This window comes from Pogonomyrmex barbatus, unplaced genomic scaffold (assembly GCF_055798465.1).
Source record: "Pogonomyrmex barbatus isolate J1 unplaced genomic scaffold, ASM5579846v1 scaffold13, whole genome shotgun sequence".
NCBI lineage: Eukaryota > Metazoa > Arthropoda > Insecta > Hymenoptera > Formicidae > Pogonomyrmex > Pogonomyrmex barbatus.
Window position 1 is genome coordinate 4,313,359 of NW_028297109.1, and position 25,218 is coordinate 4,338,576.

Sequence of the window (25,218 nt, forward strand, 5' to 3'; positions counted from 1 at the left end):
TTCGCCCGGGCAACGGCTTAAAAAAGACTACCAGCAGCGAGACGGGAAATTAAAGGACTACGTTCGGAAAAAAATTAGGGCTCTTCGACATCTGCTTCTTACTCTTTTCATTACAATCGAGCGTAATAATACCACGGTAGAGGCAAGGCACTCAAAGCCTGCTTGTTCGATTCGATGCTTTCCGATGCTTTCGATATCAAACAACGAGATCCACGAGAAAGCGAGCTTTCGAGGACGGAACTGATTTTTAATTAAAGAAAAGTCGAGGCAGAAAGCGGATTATCCCGACAAATTTGCGTCGGGTGACTCTCGAAGAGCGCCCGATTCTTATGGCGAGTTTCGAATTACGATGCGAAGCGTTCGAGAGGAATCCACGCGTACTTGCGCTCCGCATTCATTTCACGCTTTTGTTTCTTAAACGCTGTCGAAACCACGTTGATTCAAAGCGATACGATCTACGAATTTCCTTTTACGAGTCGAATAATTATCTACTATGTTACAAAAAAGTTAATTTTCCCATTAAAAGTTTTAATGCTAAGATGAGCTACGAGGTTCTCATGAAATATCTCATGAAATATCTAAAATGGATCTCATAAAAGATTACGGATTATTTATAGAAACGTATTAAACAGGATAAAAAATTTTTGATAAAAAATATCGTACTATCGTATTATACCTTTTAATTATTATTCCGATTTATATGAGCGGTATATTTTCGTTCGCTGCGTGATTTTTCTCCTTCTCCGAAATGCTTCGATCCAGCGTCGTATAGTAGAAGTAATTTCAAACTCGAGTCTTTGATTTCCCTCGAACACTTTCGCATCGATGGATATACTCGAACGTAAAGTAAATTCTACGATTCGCAGTAAGGCACTAACTTGAACGAGGCGTGGAGCTCCTGGCGAAGCGTCAGCGGCCTGTTCTCTTGCGTCGGCGTGTTTTGCGGCGTGCCGGGCCCACTTCCGGAACCCCGTTTCTTCAGGACACTCTTCAGTGGCACGGCATGGAACTTGGGTTCCTTCGCCGGTATCTCCTCGACACGAGACGTGTCGATCGTCGGATCGGGCTGCGATACCCTGAAGACGTACATGTTGTCCTCTTCCTCCTCCACATCGATGTCCTCCTCGTCTACTGGGGCACGTGATAAAAAAAAAACAAGTCGAAAAAAACTTATAAAAAGCTTCGATGAAACGTCATGGACGTCAGTCCTTTACGTTTCATTTATTAATGGAAATTAATCAATCAACTTTGGGCGCATTGTGCAAAAAGATCGAATTTGGCTATTCCACCAAAGCTCGGAAAATTCAAGCAAATGTATTTAAAACAAATTCGGTGATTCGTGCTTAATAAATAAATGCATTATATTAAACGCGCAGACGTGTCGATTGCTCTTTCGGACCCATATAATTATGTTGGAGTTAATTTATGGATATTCAATGGCACAATCATAACGATCCATAATCAATAACTAGACACGCATCACGGGGATAAGTGCATCAATACAACATGAAATTGCGGCCATCAATTAGCGCAGACCGATAATTAACGACAAAATTAAATTCCCAATAATGAGATAAACAGTACTAAATAATTCCGTAATAATGTGCATCGTTACCGTAATTTTGTAACTTTATGTCGCAATATATTGAAAATCAGAATAACAGAAACAGCAAAAGCACGCGTTGTTGCTTATTGGGAACGCGGATTTATCGGTCATCTTAAAACTGTGCCAATAAGGGAGGTTCTAGTAAACGATGGAGAGGGGCTCCGTCATGTGATTAATTGCTCCAATTAATTGCTCCAATACGCTCCTCTCCCATGGCATTAATGTTTCGTTACGGACACTTACCCTCGTCCTCGCAGTCCGAGAGCGGGATTTGCCGTTGCCTCGCCAGCAAAGTGGGACTCGGGGAGCTGAACATGGGCGGGGGTGGTATTGGGCCGATTTCACTCAACGGAATCGGCGGCTCTGGGAGTTCCGACAGCATCAGAGTATTCTGAGGTGGTAACGGATAACACCTCTCGATTACTTGCTGATTGTCGGCGCTCTGATCCAGCACCCCCTTGTCCACTGAAAGCAGAAAGAACAAACGGCGGTTGTAATATCACGTCGAGATAATAATAGACGTAGAATAACATAATTAATCTTATTCTATCGTAATCATTTATATTTTCTCTTTTAACATCAATATGTTTAAGTTCGATCGCACAATTAATACCTGGTTAAAATAAAAAAGGCGCAGTGTTATGTATAATTATTTCTGAGTCGCCTAAAAATCGCATCAATAACGATGCGAAAGAAGCACGCGGCCGATCCGATGAAGTTGCATCGAAGCCAGTTGTTGCGAGAAGCAATGATTCATCCCGGTGCAGGAGCAACAATATCTTGGCAAACGAACGCGAATGTGTTCAATGCAGCTGCTAGGTGAGACTTGCGAAACATCGTTTGCGGTTTCGCCGAATTTGTTTATTATTAAACATCTCGTTGCCGCGCGCTCGGAATGCGCGGGCGGAATTTTTAATTTGGCGCTGCCGCTCGCGGCTGTTTTTCTTTTTTCTTCTCGAAATTTCATTTCATAAAGACCGACGTATTTTTCATGAATAACGACCCGTCGTTATACTCACGACCAGTATCGGCTGGAATGTTAAACAAGTTGGTGGATGCGGGCTCTCGCGCTGCTAGCCATTTGATAATGTCGCGCACCTAAATTCTGACACAAAAGGACGAAGTTCCAGGCGGTTATACCGAGCGAGATACTTTGACTACCACGCATTCCCCGAGGATCGTCCAGCCGCGTTTGATCACCAACACATATTTGATTTCAGCCCGGTCGAAATTTATCGTGAAAATTTTCGGCAACCGACCGCATTATCACCGCGAGTTCACATTGTGCGTGTGAGTGCGATTAATCTCAAACTTATTTGAATAAATATATTTCCCAGGCATGCATACCATTAACAACTTAAATTGGATACATATTCCCAATCTCTCGCAGAAATTTTCCTCGAAATTGCACTTCTCTAAAAATAATTTTCCCTTAAAAAAGGAAAATATAAAGATAAAAAAGAACAGGAAATTCTTAAACTCTCCTCAGTCAAAATGTTATTTCTAAAGTTTCTCTTGACATCCAAAGTATATTATTTAGAAGTTAAAAATATTCTGGATTCACTAATGGAAATTTCAACGTATATGAATAGTGATTCCGTGCAGTATCAATGGAACATAAAGATCGGAAAATTTCGTATTTGTATTTCAATTGTACCCGAGAGATAATTTAGTATTAAGAGAAGGATATGATTTGCGTATATTTAAGCTTGTATATTTACTCTGTTTTAGTTTGCCAGTTTTCAAAAAATGTTAAAAAGATGTAAATAATACCGGGCATCGTCAAAGGGACAACTGAATCTAATAAAAGAACTTTCTGTGCGCGTGTTCATTCAAGAATAATCATATTCATGTAACACAAATTCGTGAGAACTCATCGCTCTTGGTCTCGGGCATAAAAGGATGCTATTATTGCTTATAAACTGATGACCCTCAGGCTGGAGAGGAAACTCTTACTCAAAAGTTTCTATAAAACTGCATAACGATAGCGAATATAAACTCAAGTTTACATGTCAGCCAATGCACTTGCGGATCTTTTATAAGCATCCGCCAAAGAAATGCAGAAAATTTTTAAAATAATTACAGATATGGATTGAAGTTACAAGTATGCGAAGGAAAAATGTAAAACCTAGCGAGGGCAACATAAACGCTGGATTAAATATAATCTATATAAAACTAATTAATCTTCTCTCTTATATTTATATTAAATAAATTGTATGTTTTATATGTTATATTTCTATAACGGTATTATTTTCTCAAGAAGTTTCTAGCTCCAGCAAAATCTTCTCCCTTCCTTTCTCGACATTTCTATCGATATCATGATCACCACTTTTCGCTTGTTTCAATTGACATCGTTTCGCTTGTTTCGCTTCTGTCGATTTCGTCGAACTTTTCTCTGAGCAACGGCAAAGCGCGATTCGCGACACGCGAGAGTAACAGACGCATACTCGCGAATGTGTACTCACTGTCGAACAAGATCAGCCTCCTGGCTACCACCCTGGCGTCAAGGGTGTTCGGCCTGTTCGGCTTTTGCTGGTCCCCGGTATCCGGGGCCGGGCCCGGTACCGGCACCGTCGAGCCGGTCGTGCCCAGATTGGCGGCTTGCGACTCGCCACCGCCGCCACCCCCGCCACCACCACCACCACCACCACCACCACCACCACCACCGCCGCCGCCGCCACCGCTCGGCGATATCGCGCCATTCGCACTCTGTTCAGTCTTTTCCTTCTTCGGCTCTGCAACAGAAAAAAAAGTTCGGCACCGGTCAGAACCGTGGCGAGATAGATGCGTCGTCGGAGAGGCGGATCTAAGCTGGCTGGCTGTGGCTGGCTGATCGATTTTTTTCGCCCTCGCGAGATTTTCGAGTCGGACGGCGCGCTCGCTCAGAGAAAAGTCCCATCGAATCGCCCGCAAACACCATTACGAATATCACATATCGTTGTCCGAGCATTCCTCCGCGAATGTCGCGATTACTTTGGCGGTAGTTCCCCGATCGATATACCCGCCGGCACGACTTATCGGCTTACTCTCACTGCATTGCGGTCGCATAAGTGGGATAATGTAATCCGTTAAGTTCTCTCACTTCTTGATTGAGAGAGACACACTGCGGATATATTTAAATCGCCTGCAAAAGCAAGTATGCTCGTAACGTTACGTAACGTTAGGCAATATCCAGGCAAATAACATTATCGAATCTTACAACTGTAGAAATTAATTAAAAATTTAAGGTAAAAAGCAATTAAATCAAATCCTTCGTTACGCGTTCTGTGATAAATACATTCCCCGGTACGTTTTCGGTACCGGAATAACGAAATTATGAATTTATTGTTAATAGTCAGCGTTATTTGTTCATTATCTGGCGTTCGTATGATCATTGGAAAATCGGGTCACGGTAAAACTTGCTGATGCCGTTTGGCCAGGCGGGCGTAGAGACCTTCAAATTACGTTTATGTCTTCCCCCGGTAACGGACACTCCACTGACTCGCTGTCGGCGAAAATCTGCCCGCCGTTGCGAAGGTTCGACAGATGCGCCGCGATGGCACCGTGACATCCGCCACAAAAAGGATACGTCGATTTCCAGGTCGGACATATCGCGCGAGGCGGAACAAAAAGCCTCTCGCGCAAGCCCGCGCACGTTATTGACTGCTGACTGTCGGTTTTGGATCCATTGCGGATTTCGAGAAGTTGACACATTTCCCGATTCGATGACGATTAAAGGCAGCGCGAGCTCTTTAAAAAATTCGCTTCATATCAGCGTTACATCATCGATAAATCAATCGGCGTCGAATTTTTGATAGCTGCAGTCGGACGGTCGCGCAAGAAATCCATTTCAATACGATTATGCGTCATAGATTATATAGAGTATTTTTATATGTTAACGATATATCACACATCTTTTCATGGTCAGACCTCTTATTATATCGAGAAATAATTAAAAGGATGTCGGTTAAAGTGCGAACTCGTGTCGCCCGATTAGTCTTTTTGCCTTTAATTTAATTAATTATTGGAAAACTTGGAAAAGATTTATTAATTTCAAAGCAACGTGATCTCGTTTAATTGGTGTGGCAATTAATTTCAGTAATTATGAAAAATCGCGAGTGAAAATATCAACGAGAAGATAAAATTATTGTTGCCGAATTATTCTTGTTTTCTTGTTAAATTTTCCAGTACACAAAATTTATCATGAAGTATACAATGTCTGAATTTACAATGTCTGAGTTTAATAAAATACTGGAATATCTAATCTTTTCTTAGTCTCCTTCTCTCTCCTTTTATAAAATATATCCTTTTATAAAATATATCCTAGACACAGCTTAATTTTTACAAGGTAACACTTGAAGCGTGTTTATTAAAATTTGATAACACAATTGAGATTATCTAGATGGAGAACAATATTGCAGGAATTTGCGTCATTGAGTGCTGATATCAAAGGGATAATAAACCCGCAGATTGAGGGCGGTACTGGAGGTCGTACTCAAAGAGTGAGCTACGAGAATTGGAACAATATCGCTTGATGACGAAAATGAAATACTATTCCAAATATAGCGTCAAATACAGCGTGTGGAATGAGGTGAGGCACATAAAGATACAGTTGATTCATAGATTCGCGAGTGTACGCTAATGCTGAATTTAAGATCAAACGTATTAATGTCTACAATTGAAGCCGACTATATACATCTCGATCGTCCTCGCTTCAAACAAAATTAAAACGGCGCAATCGATATTCCTGCAAAAATACGCGCAATTCCCCCTCAGGTCGACTCTTTTACACTACAAAGGCTAAATAACCGAATGTCAGAATGCGGAGATGAGTTACTGTAGGTCGTCGATAAATATTAAGGCGCGAGTGTCGTGAATACTGCATAAAAGGAGAAAGAGGACAGCCATGAGGGAATAGAAAAATGAGAAAAATGAGAAAAATGCCGGGATCTCAGTTTCCAAAAGAACACACTTTGCATCCGCATTTGCTGGCGCGATAAAAATCGATTTTGCCGAATTTTGACATATCCCGGAAGCTTCGCCGATAATGCCATTTGGGACATTGCCAAAGAATTCCGAAGGCACGACGAGTAGTTCTTACGATATACTACTAATAACATCAACAACAACATACAACATTTCACACAGACAAGCAATAGTTCGTCTACTTTAGTTATTAACATTTAATCTTTATTCCTTATTAATCCTGAAAGCAGAAATATAACCGCTGTAAAAATTTCATGTCTATCAAAAGAAATAAGATAAATATTTTAAATTTATTAATTATGTATTCTACTTCATATTACACAAAAAAAATTAAATTCTTAACACCTGTTAAATTTTTGACAGTTGTTTTCAGGAGTAGGAAGTTGTTAAAAACAGTTTATGCTTTTTTATAGGCTTTCCGAGATAGAAAGAGATTACCAGATTTCCAGCGGACGCGCCGATGTCGCAGCTCACGTTCGCGTAATTTAGATCGTGAGGTCGATTAAGCGGCGCGACAAATTTTGCACAATTAGTCCGCGTGCGCCTACTCACTTACTTCGCCAGAGATGAATACCCATGAGTGATTAAGTCGAGTGGCCGCGACTCGTCGCAGCTTCAGGCTCGCACAATTTCGAGGACCCGCCGGACTAATCACCGCAATGAATTTCGCAATTAGTCGGCCAAGTGTTCAGTATGTCACGTTTCTGTCTGTTACTCAAGAGGAAAGACACGAGCCGTCGATGATCAACGACTCGCGAAGTCAAGCTCAAGTTCGAGCGCGAACGCCTTCTTCCTCCGACACGTCGCGAGGCTCATAGGAAACTGAGCACGAACCAGAACTGAACTGTTCTTTCGCTCTCTCTCTCTCTCTCTCTCTCTCTCTCTCTCTCTCTCTCTCTCTCTCTCTCTCTCTGAGTCTCAACACGAACGAAAATAGATGAATGACTTCGCTCCGTGAGGCAGAGAGTAGCGCACAGTGCGACCAGCTTCCATCTACTGTCATCGCGGGCTGCTCCGCCCTCGATATATAGCCGCGTATTTTCGAAGGATTGACATTCCGAGCGTAACTATCGTCTCTGTAATGAAATTTTCGCGATCGAAATTCCACAAATTTTCCCAATCCTAGCCCGTAAATCCGTGAGAAAGCGTCTTGGCGAACGTCGGGTAAACAATACGCGGAGAAGACTCACCGATCATCGTGATTCAAAACGACAGAGCGCTTCCGGTCCTTAATTCCGATTAGCGGTCGTGTTTACGTCGTGGTAGTCAATATACAGAGCCGGACGAGAACTTCCGCGCGGGAAAACTTTTCTGCCAAGTGCACACGAGTGCGAATCGAAGTTCCGTGCACCAATACGCGTATACACATTGACCGCATCTCGGCCAAGTGCACGCACTATCGCTCTCACTTGCGGAAGAACTTCGACATCGGTCGCGTCTCGAGCCGATGCAGCTGAAGATTCGGCGCAACCGAGCCTCGTGCCGGTTTTCTATGAATAGAACGATGCCGCATGCTCTTGGCAGCATTTCCGTTATGTGGCGTTACGTTTGAGAAATTTCGGTTAACGACGAAAGTCCGCGTCACGGCCGCGCGAGCGTGAAAAAACTGAAGCACGGTGCATGAAATCGAACCGAACTTCAACGTCACGCGACGACCGGCGTGCAAGCTCCAAGAATGCAAAACAATGCAGGCACGAATGATTTCTCAAGTGCACAAAGTTAGTTAAAAATTTTCTGTTTTTTAATAACAAATATCAATATATTTTTCGCATATATTTTTTCAATAAAAAGTACATATTTCGCAGTCTTCTTCCCAGAAAAAATACAGAGATATATTTTATTCAGGAAAGAATGATTCAATTAAATGTATTTAATTAGCATTTAATTAACGTTTGAGAAATGCACAGATTGTTATTTTAGCATAGCGAATATATTTACACATATTTGTCATGTTTAACCAACCGCCTAAAGCATTGTTTATAGAGCATGAAACGTAACATGTGCCAGATTTTTAGACTGGGCTTCGACCATGACATATATATGTATATAGCGCGATTAAAATAAATATCAGAATTTTGATATAGTCAAAGAAACTTTTATTTGAAAAAGTTTGCAATTTTTCTCAATTATAGTCTAACAAAGTGTTTATCCAAACTCGAAAAAAAATTCTCTGATATTTAAGGCAATTTGTTAAAAATTCCACGTAAAGTGAAAGTATATTTAAATGTAGTCTATAAATAAATACACATTAATATTTTCCATTCCATAAAATCAAATATTTCATAAAATAAAATTGAGAGTCACTCGAATTTCAATGAATAAATTATTACAATAATTAAATTTGAAAAATTTTGAAAGGAATTATAAGGAAAAATATTAATTGCATAAAATTTTCGAACTTTATTCAAAGATGTATAATATCCTTTCTAATGAAAATAAAATATTAGAAGAAGTAATTTAAAAAAAATTCCTTTTTCATAAACAAATTCCCCGAGAATTTCAGATTTGTCCAGATTTTTCTCGGGCAGTAGACACCCCTAATACAATACTCTAATACAATACTCCGACACATACTCCAAAATACTCTAAAGAGTTATATTTCAGCGGAAATGTTGCACATTACCGCGTCCTCGACACGTGACTCGTGCGGTATATCTCAAAATGCAATTGCAATATTTCAAAAGATTAAGCGCCCCTCGAAACGACCTGTGTCACGTCCTTGGCACCAGCACGTTGCACAACGCTGCACTTTGAGCGTTGTACGGATAAACTTTGCCGCGGTCGTCGCGCATCACGGAAGCTCCTCCTGGCATCTTCTTCGCGACGTAGCCGCAGCCGTTTAGGCTAATAAATGAGAGAAATAAGTTATACCGTAGACCAGCGACGGGCTGCATAATGAAGAGGAATCCGTCTCACGCGCCTGAACGTAAGCTTTCACTTGTCTGATTGATGCTGGAGCCACGCGGCGCATACCGCACGTAGTAAAGTGCCAAGCGATAGACGAAGACTCGACGATGTTAATTGGTTAAATTTAGCGATATACCAGGGGGGGGGAAGAGGGAAAGGGGACGCATTTTCCGACGGAAACCTCAGAAGGGAGATCTTGCTCGGAGAACTTTTCGCTATCGCGATCTGAGTCTCTTGCATTCCCTTTTGCTTCAGATCTAGTCGCGATAGAGATCTCCATCCACGTACGAACGAGCAAACGACATTTTGTCTACGGCATTTAATTTGTTACCGTGAGTTAGACTGAAAGCGCGCCCTATGCGCGCTAGTAAAATCATCCGAGGGGAAGTGACGTTTTCGAGGGATCCGGGTCGACAGCGACGGAATATCAATGTGACGTTTCCGACGACGTCAACGGATGTTGATATTTTCGTATCTCGTCAAGATGACAATAACGGCGCCGCGGCTGGAGATGTATTTGCGTAACCAGGCATCGTATGTCCGTGACATCATCGTTCGACGTGTGTGTTACGACGTAGAAACTTTAAGAACCGCACAGGCTCCGTGCTCGAGAGAGACAGGCGGGGTTATTTATAAGAAGCGTCGTGCAAGAAAGCCATTTTTCTTTTCCAGCGCGACGCTTATAACGCAAGCTCCCGAACAGCTTGAGATCGGCTGTCTGCATGCGCTTCGACGGACGGACGGGCAATTGGTCACAGAACATTCCGCATGTGCGCATTCCACGGAGCTTAACCCGGTAAGACAGAAATTGCGGCGCGGATACCGGAAAATTCCATTTTGCGAAAATATTTTGCTTCCCTCCTACGCTAGAAATAGAAGCCCGGCAGAAATAGAAAGCCGCGGTCTGGGAACCCGATAAGAAACATACGGATTAACGAAAGATAAAAATATTATTTCAAGGCAATCCATATAAAAAAATATAAAAAAAATTATATAAAATATATTGTATTTATATATATATATATATATATGTATTCCTATTTTTTTATATATACATGCGATATAGATGCGATTAGGCATATAGGCAATTTCTGTTTGCAAAATAGTATCAAGTATTCACAAGAAAAGTTCTCGAGTCTCTCTGTTTCACTGGGACGTTTAACTCTGAGACAAGAATAACTTTTGTTCTCCATCCCTTCGCTCCTTTGTTCTTTGTAGTGCATAATTGAACATATAGTAGGCGAGCTCTTGGGAATCTTGTGTCTTCCATCGGAAGGCGGTGTTGCGCACGAGAGAGCACAATCGTTATTCGTCGCTGGTTTTATCTGGACTATAATACTGAACTGCAGATTCGCGTCGTTGAGTCGACGATGCGTGCGATAAAGGTTGACGTTATCTAGGAAGGAAGCATTGTTTACGGGATCCCTCGAGTTTGGAGAACACTCGAACGTTTCCATCTGATCTCATCCGCCCACTCACAACCCTAACTTTCCCGGTCTTTCAGACACGGTCGTCTGGAATTCCAGTTACAACGGCTTTGCCGAGAAAAGAAGTTTCCTCTAATCGCTTTCGACCAGCCAGCTGCTCGGAACTGCTCCCAGACTATGTCCCATTAGTCGCAAACATGCAGCTTCGCAAATCCTAATCCTTCATTTACCGGGCGCAGTCGGCACCAATTTAACATTAATCCAGACTAACTACACTTTCTTTCTGTTCGAATTAATATAACGTAAAGTAATTCGTGATTCACAGATGTGTTTTGTCAAAATATTTCGATAAATATTATCTTTTTGTGCAAAATTTTGCAAATATTGAATCAATCCTAAGTTAGATCGTTGCTTATTTTCCACTATTCACGGAATAGAATGAATCGCAACAGGCAAAATAGCTGAAAACAATCACGATCACAAATTTTTTGCGTTTGCAGATACTTAATCCGCACATTCGCACTGTTCATGATCATTGTGATAAAACGTTGAAAGCAAATGGCAGAGATTCGAATAGATCTAGACTCGGATGTCCGATAGATTTCTCGTTAGAACGTGATATGGGAACGTAAGACCGGCGATTTTTCGTCGTCGAAAAATCGCCATCTTCGAACGCTCGTTCAGCAAGTTCAAATGTCATGTGTATGCGAGAAGCTCGTGGGCGACCTAATCGCGGTGATGTAGATTACGCCGTGGCTGTAATCTCACGTAATTTGAGATAGATCACTATACATACACGTCACGTGGAAAGATCCTCTCCGTTTATCCGGATTGCCATCGGATACATGGCGATCGAGTTTGCTAATAATCGATTGCTGCAGACTCCTCGACTCCTCGACTCAGACGCGATAGCGAGAGAATCCTTTATTCTCAGCGTAAAATACATACATTTACACGTTTAAAATACATTTACACCGTGTAAGCGCGGTCGAAAATATCTAATGTATGCTGCATTGTATCTTTTTTTTTTTTGTTTAGTTGCAAAAACTGCAGCGGCCGATAATTCTCGGGGAGAAAGCTCTATTTTTGGCCGCGTCACAGCGAAGATCGGATGAAAAATGAATGTGCACGGTGCAGCCTGTTTTTTTCCTGGTTACACACTCGCCACTGTCGTGTGCGTGCTCATGGAAATGAATATCGCCGACTCGACGAGATAGCGTAATCAAACACGTGTCTTGCCGTGCGAGCCGCGAGGCAAAACTGACCGCATCAGTTTATCGTACGTGGGATTTTGAATAAATGGCCGCGATACGCTTTTCAATCCGCGCATTATGTATCGATTTCAATATTATGGTGTTTGACGTTTCGTTCACGATGACGTTTTTTATTTCGAGTTTCTCAATTCTCCCTTGCTCACAAATAATGCAACCTTTTTATCACGAAACTGCATTAATTTCACGAAACAATAATATTTTCGCGAAAATCCTTGATATATTCTAGAGCGACTAAAAAAAACGCGCTTTAAATACACGCAAAAAACTCCCGCTCGTAATTACAACGATTATACAAAACTACCGAGAGAACAGCTTTTTTTCTAGCCGTACGCGTTTTTTAGTCGCAAATTTACGCGCAAAGAGCGAACGTGCAAAGGGAATTCTTCATCTCCCCTTGCTTGGAGAGGCGTGCGAAAAGCACTAACATTTTCAGACCCTACACGGCAAACAATCAGCAACAGGGCTGACGCGATAATGTCACGAGCGAGTGACTAAAACGCGGCGTTCCCACGGGAGGAACCGCGGACTATCATTTTTATCCCGCCGAGTTTCGCTGATAATGCCGGTCAGTTCCCCTTTCCTTTCCGCACGAGATGAAATTGCGTGAAAGGGCATGTAATCTCGGGCATGGAATCACTCGACGAAACCTCTGTATTCTTCGAGTCGCCAGACACGTTTCACGTAGTTATCATTCCATCGCGAGCAAACGCACGTGAAAGGAATATGTCGAACAATTCGGAATTAAACCACCGAACTTTGCAGACGTGCCCTAATCAATCTGGGAAACAGCTTTCCCTCGGCACAAAGTTTGATTGGAGTTATCCCTCCTACCTCCAGTGGACGCCATCGAGCGAAAATAAGTCCCTTGTCCCTTTTATTAACATTTGTACAATATCTATCGCGGTTTATTTAATTGCGGTACGGATTATTTGTCTTCTGTTACACGGAGAGCGAGCTGCGACAAACTTTAAAATACATAAAGCGCTCAAAACGCCACTTCGCACGATTATCATACAGTTTCGATCGTTAACAGCGTGCTCGAAACATCAAGTTCGTTAGAACACCGCTTAACAAAGCTAGAATTATCCCGACGTCGCGAAGTGGAAGCATTTGCAGCCAGACACATTTGTAAACGCTTGTTTCATAATCACGGAGATTCCCGGCCGAATTTTCAGAAATATTACCGGAAAGCTCCCGCAACCGCTTAAACATTCAAGTGCGGGAAGTATTGCTAACGGGAAATTCTTAACTTATATCTTTCGAGTTAATCCCTTCCCTTTATTATAACCGCGAAACTACCGCGAAAAGTTTCTCGCATCATAATATCGCGAGTATTTAATATAATGCATAAATATTTGTGTTGGAGTTTTTGACGTTTCAATTATCTATCTCTCTCGTAAAATTATTATAAAACTTTCGCATAAAATCATACGAACTCGTGCTGAGATAAGTCAGTCGATAAGGAATATAAATAGAATTAAATTAAATTCTTCTCTCACGACGAGATAAGTTATTTTCGTAGTCTCGGTCTCTCACGCGATCTTCTCGACTCTCGTCATTCGTAGCGCCTTAGTGAAACCTATCCCCGAAGGAAACTGCAAAGTTAAACACCGCCGCGTGTTCCACGCCAACCCTTACGTCCATGCACGGGATAGACGAGCTGAAAACACATACTTTGGCCGTCGAGATTATCCGCGTGCCGTCATGACGAGGTCGTCGACATTCTCCTCTTAATTTTACGTCACCAGAAAACGTTTTACATCATCGGAAAAGTATGCGGCGACACGAGCGTTCGAGAGCCTTATTCATGTAATCATCAAAATAATCTCCCCGGTGAGTAATGGCACGCGGATATTCTCAGAATGTACTCGAAACAACAGAATTGCATGTATCCTGTCGTATATTCTCAGGATGTACTCGGCGGAATATGAAAATGAATCCGCGTATGTATCAATCACTCCTCGCGAAATATACTCCAGTGGTTTTAATATTTTAAATGATGAATTTAGTTTTAATATTTTAAATGACTGTCCCGACTACCCTCTATTTTGGTTTCTATTTAAATAATTATCTCGTATCTCGTTACACGAATATCTGCCACAGACTGATTAAAACGCTCGCTGTTTACGAGCGCGTCACTTTAATATTTTACCGGTGCTGAAAATTCACATTTGCGGATCCCAATATAATAAAAATGGCTCTGTGTGAATATTACGGTATGATAAATTTTTTACAAAAAAATTTTCGATTCGTTTTAACGCCCGCTAAACGCCGTGGTGATTGTCACTGCGGAAAGAGAGACGGGGCCAAAAGGACCAAATATACAATGACAGTTCGAAATAAAAATAGTTTTCTCCTTTCGTTTTATATAACGAACAACAGAGTATAACAGGCGAGTATATTTTCGATAGCAAAAAACGATCGATTTTAATTGCGCGCCCGCGCTATTTCGTTTCCCTCTTTCGGACTGACCCGGTTACGGGGATTGCCGTTGTAGTACAATACATCGATATATCGGAATACATCAATTACAAAAGAAAACGCTATTTATCATGGATGATCCGGCCGAGCAATGGCCTCGTCGACGCAGCGTCATATATTCACCGCGATTACTGCAATTGGACCGTCATTCGGGGATATGCGCGTATCACGACGACGGCCATGAAATCGCGATAAAATCGTGTTACGCGGGCAAGACTATTGTTTGGCAATGTAGCGACAGGACCGCAACGAGAAAACCGGACGAAAATTGTTTTTGCGGAGAGAGATTGCCGACTGACTGAACGACTGGCTGCGCGCGGAGGCGAAAAACGGAGAAAAAAAATCCTACTGGTAAATTAGGGCAATTCCGAAGAGCTAATTGCGTTTCGCGTTTTCCGCGACTCGGTATACGGCGAGCAATTATAAATTTCGAGCCGCTCGCTCGTTCCACTGTGCGCGGACTTAATAGCCGGAAACCTAAACAACGGGTACCCATTGTTGCGCCGAAGCACGCGCAAGATTGGATCGTTCGTCTAAAACGCACGCGAAGAGGCAGAGAACAACAAGCGATTTACGATGGATCGAGGAAAAAGACAGGAAGCTAAAACGTTCGCAATTAGTAATCAAACGTAATGCGGAGAACGAGCGTTATCGGATTTCCGAATCTATTGTGTTGCCGATCTGTTAAGTAACGTATGAATCAACGCGGTCCCCCTACAATTCCACACCAGGCAACTTCGAAGTACGTTGCGTTTGGCTTAAATAAAATCAATCATTCGTAATAATTTCGCAATTACATCTGGAGTGAATCAATTCGTAATTAATTCGTATTAAATAATTTCCAAGACAACTTGGAAGTTTGAAGTAATTCGAGCGAGGTAAATTGGAGGATGATTTATTGATGTGAGACATCATTTGTTTGGACATTACCATTCGCACTTTCTGAAGTGACCGACATATTTTAATCCAGGAACAATTGTTCACCGCTCGTGTTGTTTGTCCGGCAAATATCGCGCACGTTCCGAGGAAACTGTTCTCGGGAATAACAATTAAACACGCTTTGTCCATCGTAAGACGCTTTCATCGGATGTAAACGCTGTGTTTCACAAGAGGGATGAGAAGTATGTTCAAGAAGACGAGGTTGGTTGCCTTTAGACGAGGGAGCTTACAATACGACGTAAGGAAACATGCGAATATGCAAAAGCGAATACTATTAACAAAGACACGAGAAAATCCCAACAGCAAGTTTCACGCAGATGACGCTGTTCATCTTCAGCGCGTCTGTTTTTTTCAGAGATCACAATTAATCTATTATTAAATAAAAAAAAAAAGGTTTTCGGCTCGGCTTTGTTTCGATTTTGACTTTTAATCACTTTTGAAAGGCGTAATCGTATAAAAAAAGGAAACCATGCGATATATATATATATATATATATATATATATATATATATATATATACCGTCGGGGCATTTTCGCTTTTCAACGCCAAATAGCGTCGATCCGGCTTTGAGTATATTTGTTCTGCTAACAGTAACGAGTACGCGGTGCAACAGTACGCGAGTTATCAGCTCTCCCAGGAGATAAGAGGAAAAAGAGGTTGGAAAAAAAGCACACCGCGGGAACAAAAGGAGCAAAAAAAGGGATCGCCGCGATATCGGCGCTGTCGCGACGTCGAAGATGTAAATCCGGGTCGATACTTTTTCGCCGATTATTTTCCTACCTCGGTGAGATTTTATGACGCGATCTCGCTCCTCGTCCGTCCGTCCGTCCGTCGGGAACGCGAACTTTTTGCGCGTTTCGCATCTGGGAACCCTCCGAACTACAATGGCAGCGCCTCCCCGGCGCAACCCCGGCGCGATATTCAGTAAAGTGCGGGTTAATGCCGGCGGTGGGTGGCAGGTTTCTTTTTATCGCGTTCCGGCTGGAAACAGCTGCGAAAAACGGAGTCGCCGAACGAACGCTGCTTTCGCCGCAGCTGCGATGAGAAAAACGTTTAATGCGATTTACGGCGTATCGAGTAAAAAAAAGAGTGAGAGAACGCGAGAGAGAAGTGCATGCAAATACGTATATATATATATATGCACGTGAGAAAATGCACGTCTCTCAATGCGATTGATGATTGCAAATTTTCATCTTAGATTCTCGTGAGTGTGACTTTTAATCAAAAATATCAAAAATCATTATTTATAATTATATTGTGTATCAAAAATTATTACATCAAAAATATTTATTATATCAAAAATTATTTATTGTAAACGTGTAACGATGTGTTCCATGATTGGCATTTGTGCGGCAGAAAAAAATGAAACTAATTGTCGAATACTTCCGCGTTTCGTTTGCTCTTGTACGAGTGTCCGATAGCTCCAGATTCTCCTCGAAAATCTGACAGCGCCGCCGTCGAAAAGGAGCAAAAAGAAAACGACGTCGACGGCATTCGCTACTTTTTTCCAATTAAAACTCTACCGACCTCCGCCTTTAAGAGAACGAGATAAGAATGATGTCGACTACGTTTATCGTGGATGCAATTAGCCAGCTAGATCGCGTACAAATTCCGCCCCGACGCGAACGCTCGTTTGCACACGTATCATGAATGTATACCTTGTGCGTGCGAAAATGATCTTGAAATTTCGTGTTCAGCAACACAAATTTCGACGAAGATCGACTACTGATGGCTGCGAAACTAATTTAGCTGTTAACATCGTCATTATTCTCTGTCCGCCAACGAGACCGATAATCGCCCACAGTTCCAATTCCGTCAAAAGGTTGGCTCGGCGAATCTGTGAGTCACCTGTTGAAGAGTTGAAGAGTCATCTCATCGTATTGCATTTCCGCAGACAGTAATCTTGTTATGTAACGCGTAATTCTATCGCGATTCTATCCCAATAAAATATGCAAGTATATTTTAATGTATTCAGACCATTTATACCCTTCCCTATTTAAATTTCTATCAATTTTTGTAATTTTATTTGACAATGCTCGCGTAAACCGAGTGACGTCAGCCGATAATAATATCCCGAAATCAAAATTTCGTCGCAACGTGCAATTGAATATTAATAGACGCATTTTGTCTATAAAGGGCAGACGCAGTCAAGACCGCGATTGTTAATTTGATAATATTAATTCTGGCGGAACGGCGTCATTAAAATGTCGTCTCGTCGACAATTCGCGTTTTGCGTTTGTGCGCGTTTACGGGGTGCTCATAAACCGCAGTATGCCATTTGGCATTGCGCGAAGTGTGACCGCAATGGCGCGTCGATAAATATAGCGCTCGTAACATTCACAAGGCGAATCGTTGGACCGGATGAAATTGCACGGGAGTTGCAAGTACGCGAATGAATGACAGACGAAGAGAGACAGAGAGAGAAAGAGAGAGAGAGAGAGACGTCGGGTTGCCGCGGGCATTGTGCAAAAACGCTGTTTTTTATGCGCGTACGCGAATAATGCGAGCTTGCGGAACGACGGAATGGCCGCGAGTCGAATTAATTGAAATGTCACCCTTCGTCGTTTATTGCGGGGAATTGAAATTGGCACGGATCGAAACCGTCAAATGCAAAACGATATTAATCCGCCAATTAAAGTTTCTCACAAACACACAATTCTATAATAATCATAATTATAAATATTGCATTACTATAAATATTGCATTACTATAATAATCTATAATAATAATTAGAAATATTATATTATTATGAATATTATAATTTTAAAGCAAGCTCCTTTGCGCACGCGCGAGAAAATTTCTTCATTAAACAAGATAATTGTTTTCTTTGTGCAGATAATTGTTGTCCGTAACGTAAACGGCAATAAATTCTTTGTAACGTTCTGGATTTCATCGGACTGTAATGCGTGCATCGAGCAAATATCGTAGGACCGGCGGCTTAACAATTGTTTCCATTCAAGTGTAAACGGCTTTTTAGCAGCCGTAGGCACACGATGTGGTTAACCACAGCTGCTACCAATGTTATTGCGTTTCAATAAAATATGTGCAGTGTCGTGGGAGTAATCGAGGTATCAGGCCGAAAGCGCCCACGCAACTGCGGAACAATAGAACATATACACGTAGCATTTCAAGCGCAGCGAGGCACCCCTAGGCATGAAATGAAATCTCAGAACGGAACGACGGCACAAAGGTTATCGGAAACAATCTAACGGAATCAAGACAGATGTCGTTTTTGTCTTTATCAATTAATTTCTTTTAACTGGGATTTAACTGGGATTTTCGAGGCTCGTTGTCCGCCATTATTACGCTCGGTGAGATTTCATTGTACGAAATGTTCTTCTCGCTGTCCCCAAGGTTGTGATTAAACATTTTTAATATTGTGTACTATAAGGATCTGGAAACTCGCAGAAATTATCCAATGCGTTGAAAAAAGTAGCAAGTAAATCCTTCATGTTTTTTTCTTTTTTATTTTCATCGTGTTTCTCAGAAATAAATTTCCTTCCTTGAATATTGATATTTTACGTCAATGTTTGTTACGTCAAATCGTATGTTTTTTTTTTTTTAAGGAATTGTCTGATATATTACCGATCACATAGCGTTTTATTAAAGTTAAAGTACGGAATATCGAGGACTGACGAAAGCGCAAAGTTCATTCGCCCACGCCAGCTGCGAGATGCAATAAGAGCGATATAACCAGAAGCCCATCGGAAACGGTTTGTTTCGAGTGTTCCATTGCGCGTTCGATTAACCATTTGAGAGTGCGACGTGCCTTTCCTGCGATCGCGGTTACCCGTCAGTCTGTGGGGCAGATTTTTCAGTGCGTATTTCAACGAGAAATAACTTATCAGCGGACACACGCAAGCGGATCATAATAATCGCGCGACACATCTAATTAAAATAAATTACCATTCATTTAAATGCGAATCAAACGATTTAATTTAAATTCATTTCGCGTTAAATAAGGTCAGCTGACAGTCGGGGCACGGTGGGGGAAGAGAGAGAGAGAGAGAGAGAGAGAGAGAGAGAGAGAGAGAGAGAGAGGGATGGGGGACGGGCGGCAATCTGTATGAAACGCAAATTTGGGGCACGGAATAACCAATTCGAATTCATCAAATTACTGACGAGTGGTACGAGCGCGGCTTTGGACGGACAAACGTACGTGCGACGAGCACGCCTCTGAAATTAAATCGCGCCTTTCCTTTTCGCGCACAAGATAATCTTCCTACGGACGCCTAATAAACGTCGCGGTGACGGAAGATTAATTGACATTTCGTAGTTAACCGAAATCGGTCTCGATTCCCCCCCCCCCCCGGTCGCGGGAATCGCCGTAATAATAACCGGGCGTTATGTCTTCCTGCACCGGCGCCGGCTCCGCAAATTATTCGCAGCCGATATATCGATCGCGGGAATATGCTCGATTACGGCGGTGAAATAATTACTCGGTGGATACATTACAGGGCTAATCTATCGATTGCTCGTGTACCGCGGACGCGCATATACGTATTCACACGTGCACACGTACGCAACACATCGCCGGTTCTCGCCGAATTAACCGGCACGCGTTGAGCGCGCGTAAATCACGAGATCGGATGAAAGAGCTGAAGGCATTAGCTCGCCCTAGGAATTGTAATCCATGACACGCGGTGGCGCCATGCTCATAAACGCGCGTTATGCGGGGCATTGTTCTCCGGTTACGTATTACCTCTTAAAGACTGCATTTGTTGCACGCCGTTTCCCCAAAGCTGACACACGCCCCGATCGATCGACCGCAATGCTCCAAAAGTTCCACAAAGCAGATAATAATTACCTGCCAGACGCGATAGTCCGGCCAATCTTTCCCCGGAGTTTTGCGGAGTTTTGCGCGATTTATTAATTAATGCGAGGCTGTTTTAAAGAAACTTTTTTTTTATCCACGGCGGTTTTTGCACGGTTTCGGGATTAACGGTGGATACTTGCTGTCTATCACTTTTACGACGTATTTCTATCGCGCGTAATCGTTAGACCGTCGCAGAAATAATCCGTACCTATTTGCACTTCAACTTAACGTGTGCCCGAGTCGGTTGCACGGATTGTTAATCTACCTTAAATCTACGTACGTGTCACCCTCGAATAGTTCAACGTTTGCACAGGACTATTTGGATATTCGAATTGTCAAATGTTCGCGCGCAATGATTGCATATGTGGAAATTGTGTTTGCGGTAGAATTCTGCCCAAATAGATTGAAACTTTGCCGTTTCCCCGCAATTACAACGAAACTTCGCGAGATTCACGAAATTTAACGAATTGCGAAAGAAAATTGAAATCAAACTTGTATACCTTTGAAAATCGTTATAATGAAATGTCATGACGAGAGCGCGATGAGAGCTCTACGCTTTAGATTGATATCGGTGCGCTTCGTCAAAGTTAAATTGTGAACAATTATAACAAACGCGTTGTAACATCAGATCAGGGCGTGGGAAACGTTGGTTTCCGGATGCTCCTTGTTTTCTCAAGTAACAGCAACAACAAGAATAACAACAAACTGCAGCGAGCTGCGAAAGCGCTGGCGACTAGAAATTGTGCAGGCGTTGAATTAATTCAAACCAGAAACAATTTCCGCAGATCTTACGAACGCAAGTGCTCATATCCGCATCGGATTAATTCAACCTGGGAATGGCGGGATTTTATCAATAATTACCAGGGCAATAATTATGCGCACTATCTCACTATCCGAGTAATTACTGCACTAATTACAGCGACATCGTTTCGCTTGCAGTGCTGAGTGGCGATTTAAGAAAAATTTTTACTTTCAGTCAATCCGAATCATTGAATTTTACACACACACACACACACACACACACACACACATGCGCGCGCGCGCACGCACGCACGCACACACACATACTAGTATAATATATAAAAAGTAATAATAATTATCGATTTACATATCTTGACATTAAATAATACTTTTAGACAAAAAAATATAATTGCGATATTCTTGCTTCACTATTCAATATACTACTTCCATCTTGTTTATCGATACTTTTCGAATGAATTTAACACACAATATAGCGACAGATTTATCAGCTGTCCTTCGCACGTGGCGGAATTCCAACGTGGGCGACAAAAAAATGCGGATGGCGCCGATGATTTTTCTGATCCAAATATAAGCGAACTATCGGTCTATTTAAATATGAATGTGCTTATGTCACGCTGAAAAAATTATTGATGCGAATATGTATATCGAGCAATTAGGAAAAAGGGCATAAGTGAAATAAACGTTCGCAGTTAAGTCATATAGTTGAATTATACATTCGACTGTAACATAAACATAATCCAAAAAACGTAGGAGTTTATGGATTTTAGATGCGATTTACGCATAATTTACGACAGAATAAATTGAATTTTATTTCTCATTAATTATAGCTTTAACAAGATGACTACCCTTTGAAATTTATGACCGCAATCCGGAATATATTTATCTCGAATATGTTACAATTTTAACAAATGTTTCATTGAGCAATAAAATTGAATTTTAGATTATTACAAAGTTGCTAAATGTATATGAAAGTATATACATTTTTCAAACGTTTTAATTCCGCGTTTTTCGCAGCAGCCGTAAAGTATATCACCGATATCTATTATAAATTCCAGACGTGGGATTAAAAGGCTCTGAAAAAAAAACAAGCAGCATCGCGCTTGTATTCGAGTGTAATCCACGTGCAAGCATAAAGAGCTCACTTATCACACGCCAAGTATCTAGAAATCATGAGTAATATCGCTAAAATTTATGCATGAATATTTCGCGATCGAGTCTTTATGTATAATAGCCGTCATCGTAATAATGATCGGATAAAAAGCCAAAAGTGCCTGAAATCTGCACGCGATATTGATTCCTGTTTCAGCGTAAAGCAAAAACGAAACATTATAATCCATCCCGATCGTCCGCTTGCATAAAGAACCACATCGTGAAGCCACTTTTTTGCCTCGCCCACTCGCGAACTTCATGTTACTTGCTTCCGGGGATATTAAATAAAGTGCACGTATTTCTCATAGAGAAATCTCATGTCGATCATCACGAAAATTTTTCTCTAAATACTCTTAGCGATATAAATTTAAATATTTTATTACTCTTTCTTCTCTTGTTAAAATAATTCTTATGGATTTTAGATAAGAAAAGGGAAGAACACGAGTATAATTCCTTTATTTTCAACTTAAATAGTATTAATGTACTCTTTTAGATTGAAAAAGAGCTACAGAAGGTAGGAAATGCAACCACATTACTTCCACTGTCTGACAGCCTGCCCTCCCCCACTCCCCCCGGATGCAATACTTCCGCATGACTTCCGTACAGTTTAATCATCCATGCGAAATGTCATTTCATGAGTGATACTGACGTTATTCATGACAAAGCGATGTGAACGTAGCCACTTAAAATGTTGTAAACAAAATGAAGATATATGTAGAGAAGAATGTCAGGTGGATTTATCGTCGATGCAGATATCGTATTTTAGCGGATGCCGCGGATGAGACAATGGAGGAGGACGGAAAAACAGAAACCGGAGAAGGTCAAAAGGAAAGAGCGAAAGGGAGGAGAGGGAGGGAGGGAAAGCGCGAGAGGAAACTGGGACACACAAGCTCCGAAATTCGAGGAATGTGCGAACGGCGCCTCATGATTCATCAATGAAAAATTCGACCTAGTTGTCACCGCGTCCGACTTTAATAATCTCGGTGAATTTGAGGAAGATCCGAGGAAGGGAGGGGGGGGGGGGGACCACAGGGTGCTGACCACAGAGAGGAAATCACCGACCTCGACCTAATCGCCAAAAGACTCGGCCGAGATCTCGCATGTGCTATGAATTATTTGGAAGCTCGTACGCGTTATCGCGTCACGTCGAGAAAATACGAGGAGACATCAACGCCAAAAAACTCATAATAAAATTATTACAATTGATAAAATATCTTATTTGCACGAAACATCATGAATATTAGAGTAATATTATTAAAAATTGTATAAAACAATGTATATATTATTTGTATAAAATTTGTTATTAAATTTAATCTTATAAATTTCATTTAAATTAAATTAAATTAAATGGTTTTTATATTACTTTCTTAAAATGTGGGCAATATATATTTGCAGTATAAATATATACAAAATTCAGCTTTATCTCGATGATAAAGCTTTGAACTGAATTCCTTAATATGAAATCCCCGCGAATTATTTTCGTGAGTCTTTTCTTATTTATTTCAACAGCTGCGTGGCTGTCGAACCGAAAGAAAATTATGATTTGTACGAACTGTGGATGAGACATGTGCGATGGAATAACGAGAAAATTTTCTTCACCGTGAACTTGAACTTCCCCTCTAGGATGTCGTCTTTTGCCATTGCCCTCAAGTCAACAGCATCTCCATCATCATTTCGACACGTCGCCACGAGCTGATTGCGCAGCCAATCGGAAAATTTTCGATTGGATTTTTGCCGCGGAAATCAGATCGCGAATCCTTTCCCATCCTCCGCGCCGGGCTTTCACTGTCCATTTCTGCGGTGCCGTAAGTTGCGAGATTAAGCTGGATAAAATCGAGAGCTAAATCAGGGTAGCTAATCGACTCAAAACTCGCTTAAAGACCCGCGCGATAACTGCCTCGCAGCAATTAAAAACGGATACAAGAGGCAAGGAGGAGGTACTAGGAGTAATATCCTTACTGCAATATTAAATAAACGGAAAAAGAGAGAGAGAAAAAAAAGGAAAAAGTTCCGAGAGAATAGAAATAGTAATGAAAGAAATAATACAACATGCAATAACACACTGCGCTCGTTTGCTGCTTCTGACAATGTGAGTAGACTCGTCTCGAGATAAAGGTTTGCAGAAAAAGCGCTATCATCACTCTTCCCATACTGCGCTCTTTGCGACAATCGTGTTACCATCCGGAGCAAATGTGGAGAGAAAAGAGAAGGCCGAGTCATATATATATATATATGCAACATATGCGCCAAAGATGCAATAAGGATTAAGCAGAAATCGGGCGGCAAAGTTGTTTCGAGGCGATTTACGATAACGCGATCCGAGAAGCATCGCGGGAAATGAGAGCGGTCTGTACATACATCTGAATCCGTATCTGAAGTGTCTCCTTTAAGCGATTTTCTTCTATCCCCTCGCGAATTAGCTCCCTCGGATTCGTTTCCTTTTTCTTAAATGAGAGGGGAATCTATCGCGTTCATCTATTGCGTCAACCTACAATTCTGCTCTTTTATTTCCCGGCGTCGGATTTAATCGATATAACGAGCGATAAGCGAGCTAGTTGGATATTAGCAAGATACTTTTTACGAAGTCTGAAAGAAGGAGATTCCATCGTGGACTCAAATCGACTAATATTAAGCCTCACCGAAGTCCTTACTGTTTAAAATTAGTATGAGTAAGATATTTTTAACTAATTTGATTTTTATTAGTTAATTAATTCAGTTTGACTTTTATGACGTGAAACGAAAATTGCTGAATAGTTCCAATATATAAATTCAAAATTGCCAAATAGTTTCAATAAGTTCGTTAATCAATTTGTACAACAATAGTTAAACTGCATTTGGTTGCAAATTGAGAAACTAGATTATATGATTATAATGTTAATTTACCTTGAAAC

At 41.4% G+C, this 25,218-nt stretch overlaps 1 protein-coding gene across 14 annotated transcripts in view; it reads right to left on the reverse strand.

Moving 5' to 3' along the window:
- LOC105426915 (phosphatase and actin regulator 2) overlaps positions 1-25,218 on the reverse strand; it is a 211,068-nt gene that overhangs the window by 12,798 nt on the left and 173,052 nt on the right. For 11 of the 14 annotated variants that reach the window (XM_089072058.1, XM_089072057.1, XM_089072059.1 and 8 more), the window contains 3 exons: positions 4,072-4,341; positions 1,850-2,071; positions 879-1,131 (listed from right to left, as the gene is read on the reverse strand). In XM_089072058.1, the coding sequence (XP_088928184.1) occupies positions 879-1,131; positions 1,850-2,071; positions 4,072-4,341 (745 nt within the window). The remainder of the gene's footprint in view (positions 1-878; positions 1,132-1,849; positions 2,072-4,071; positions 4,342-25,218) is intronic. The other 3 variants (XM_089072050.1, XM_089072056.1, XM_089072061.1) reach the window with 2 other exon arrangements.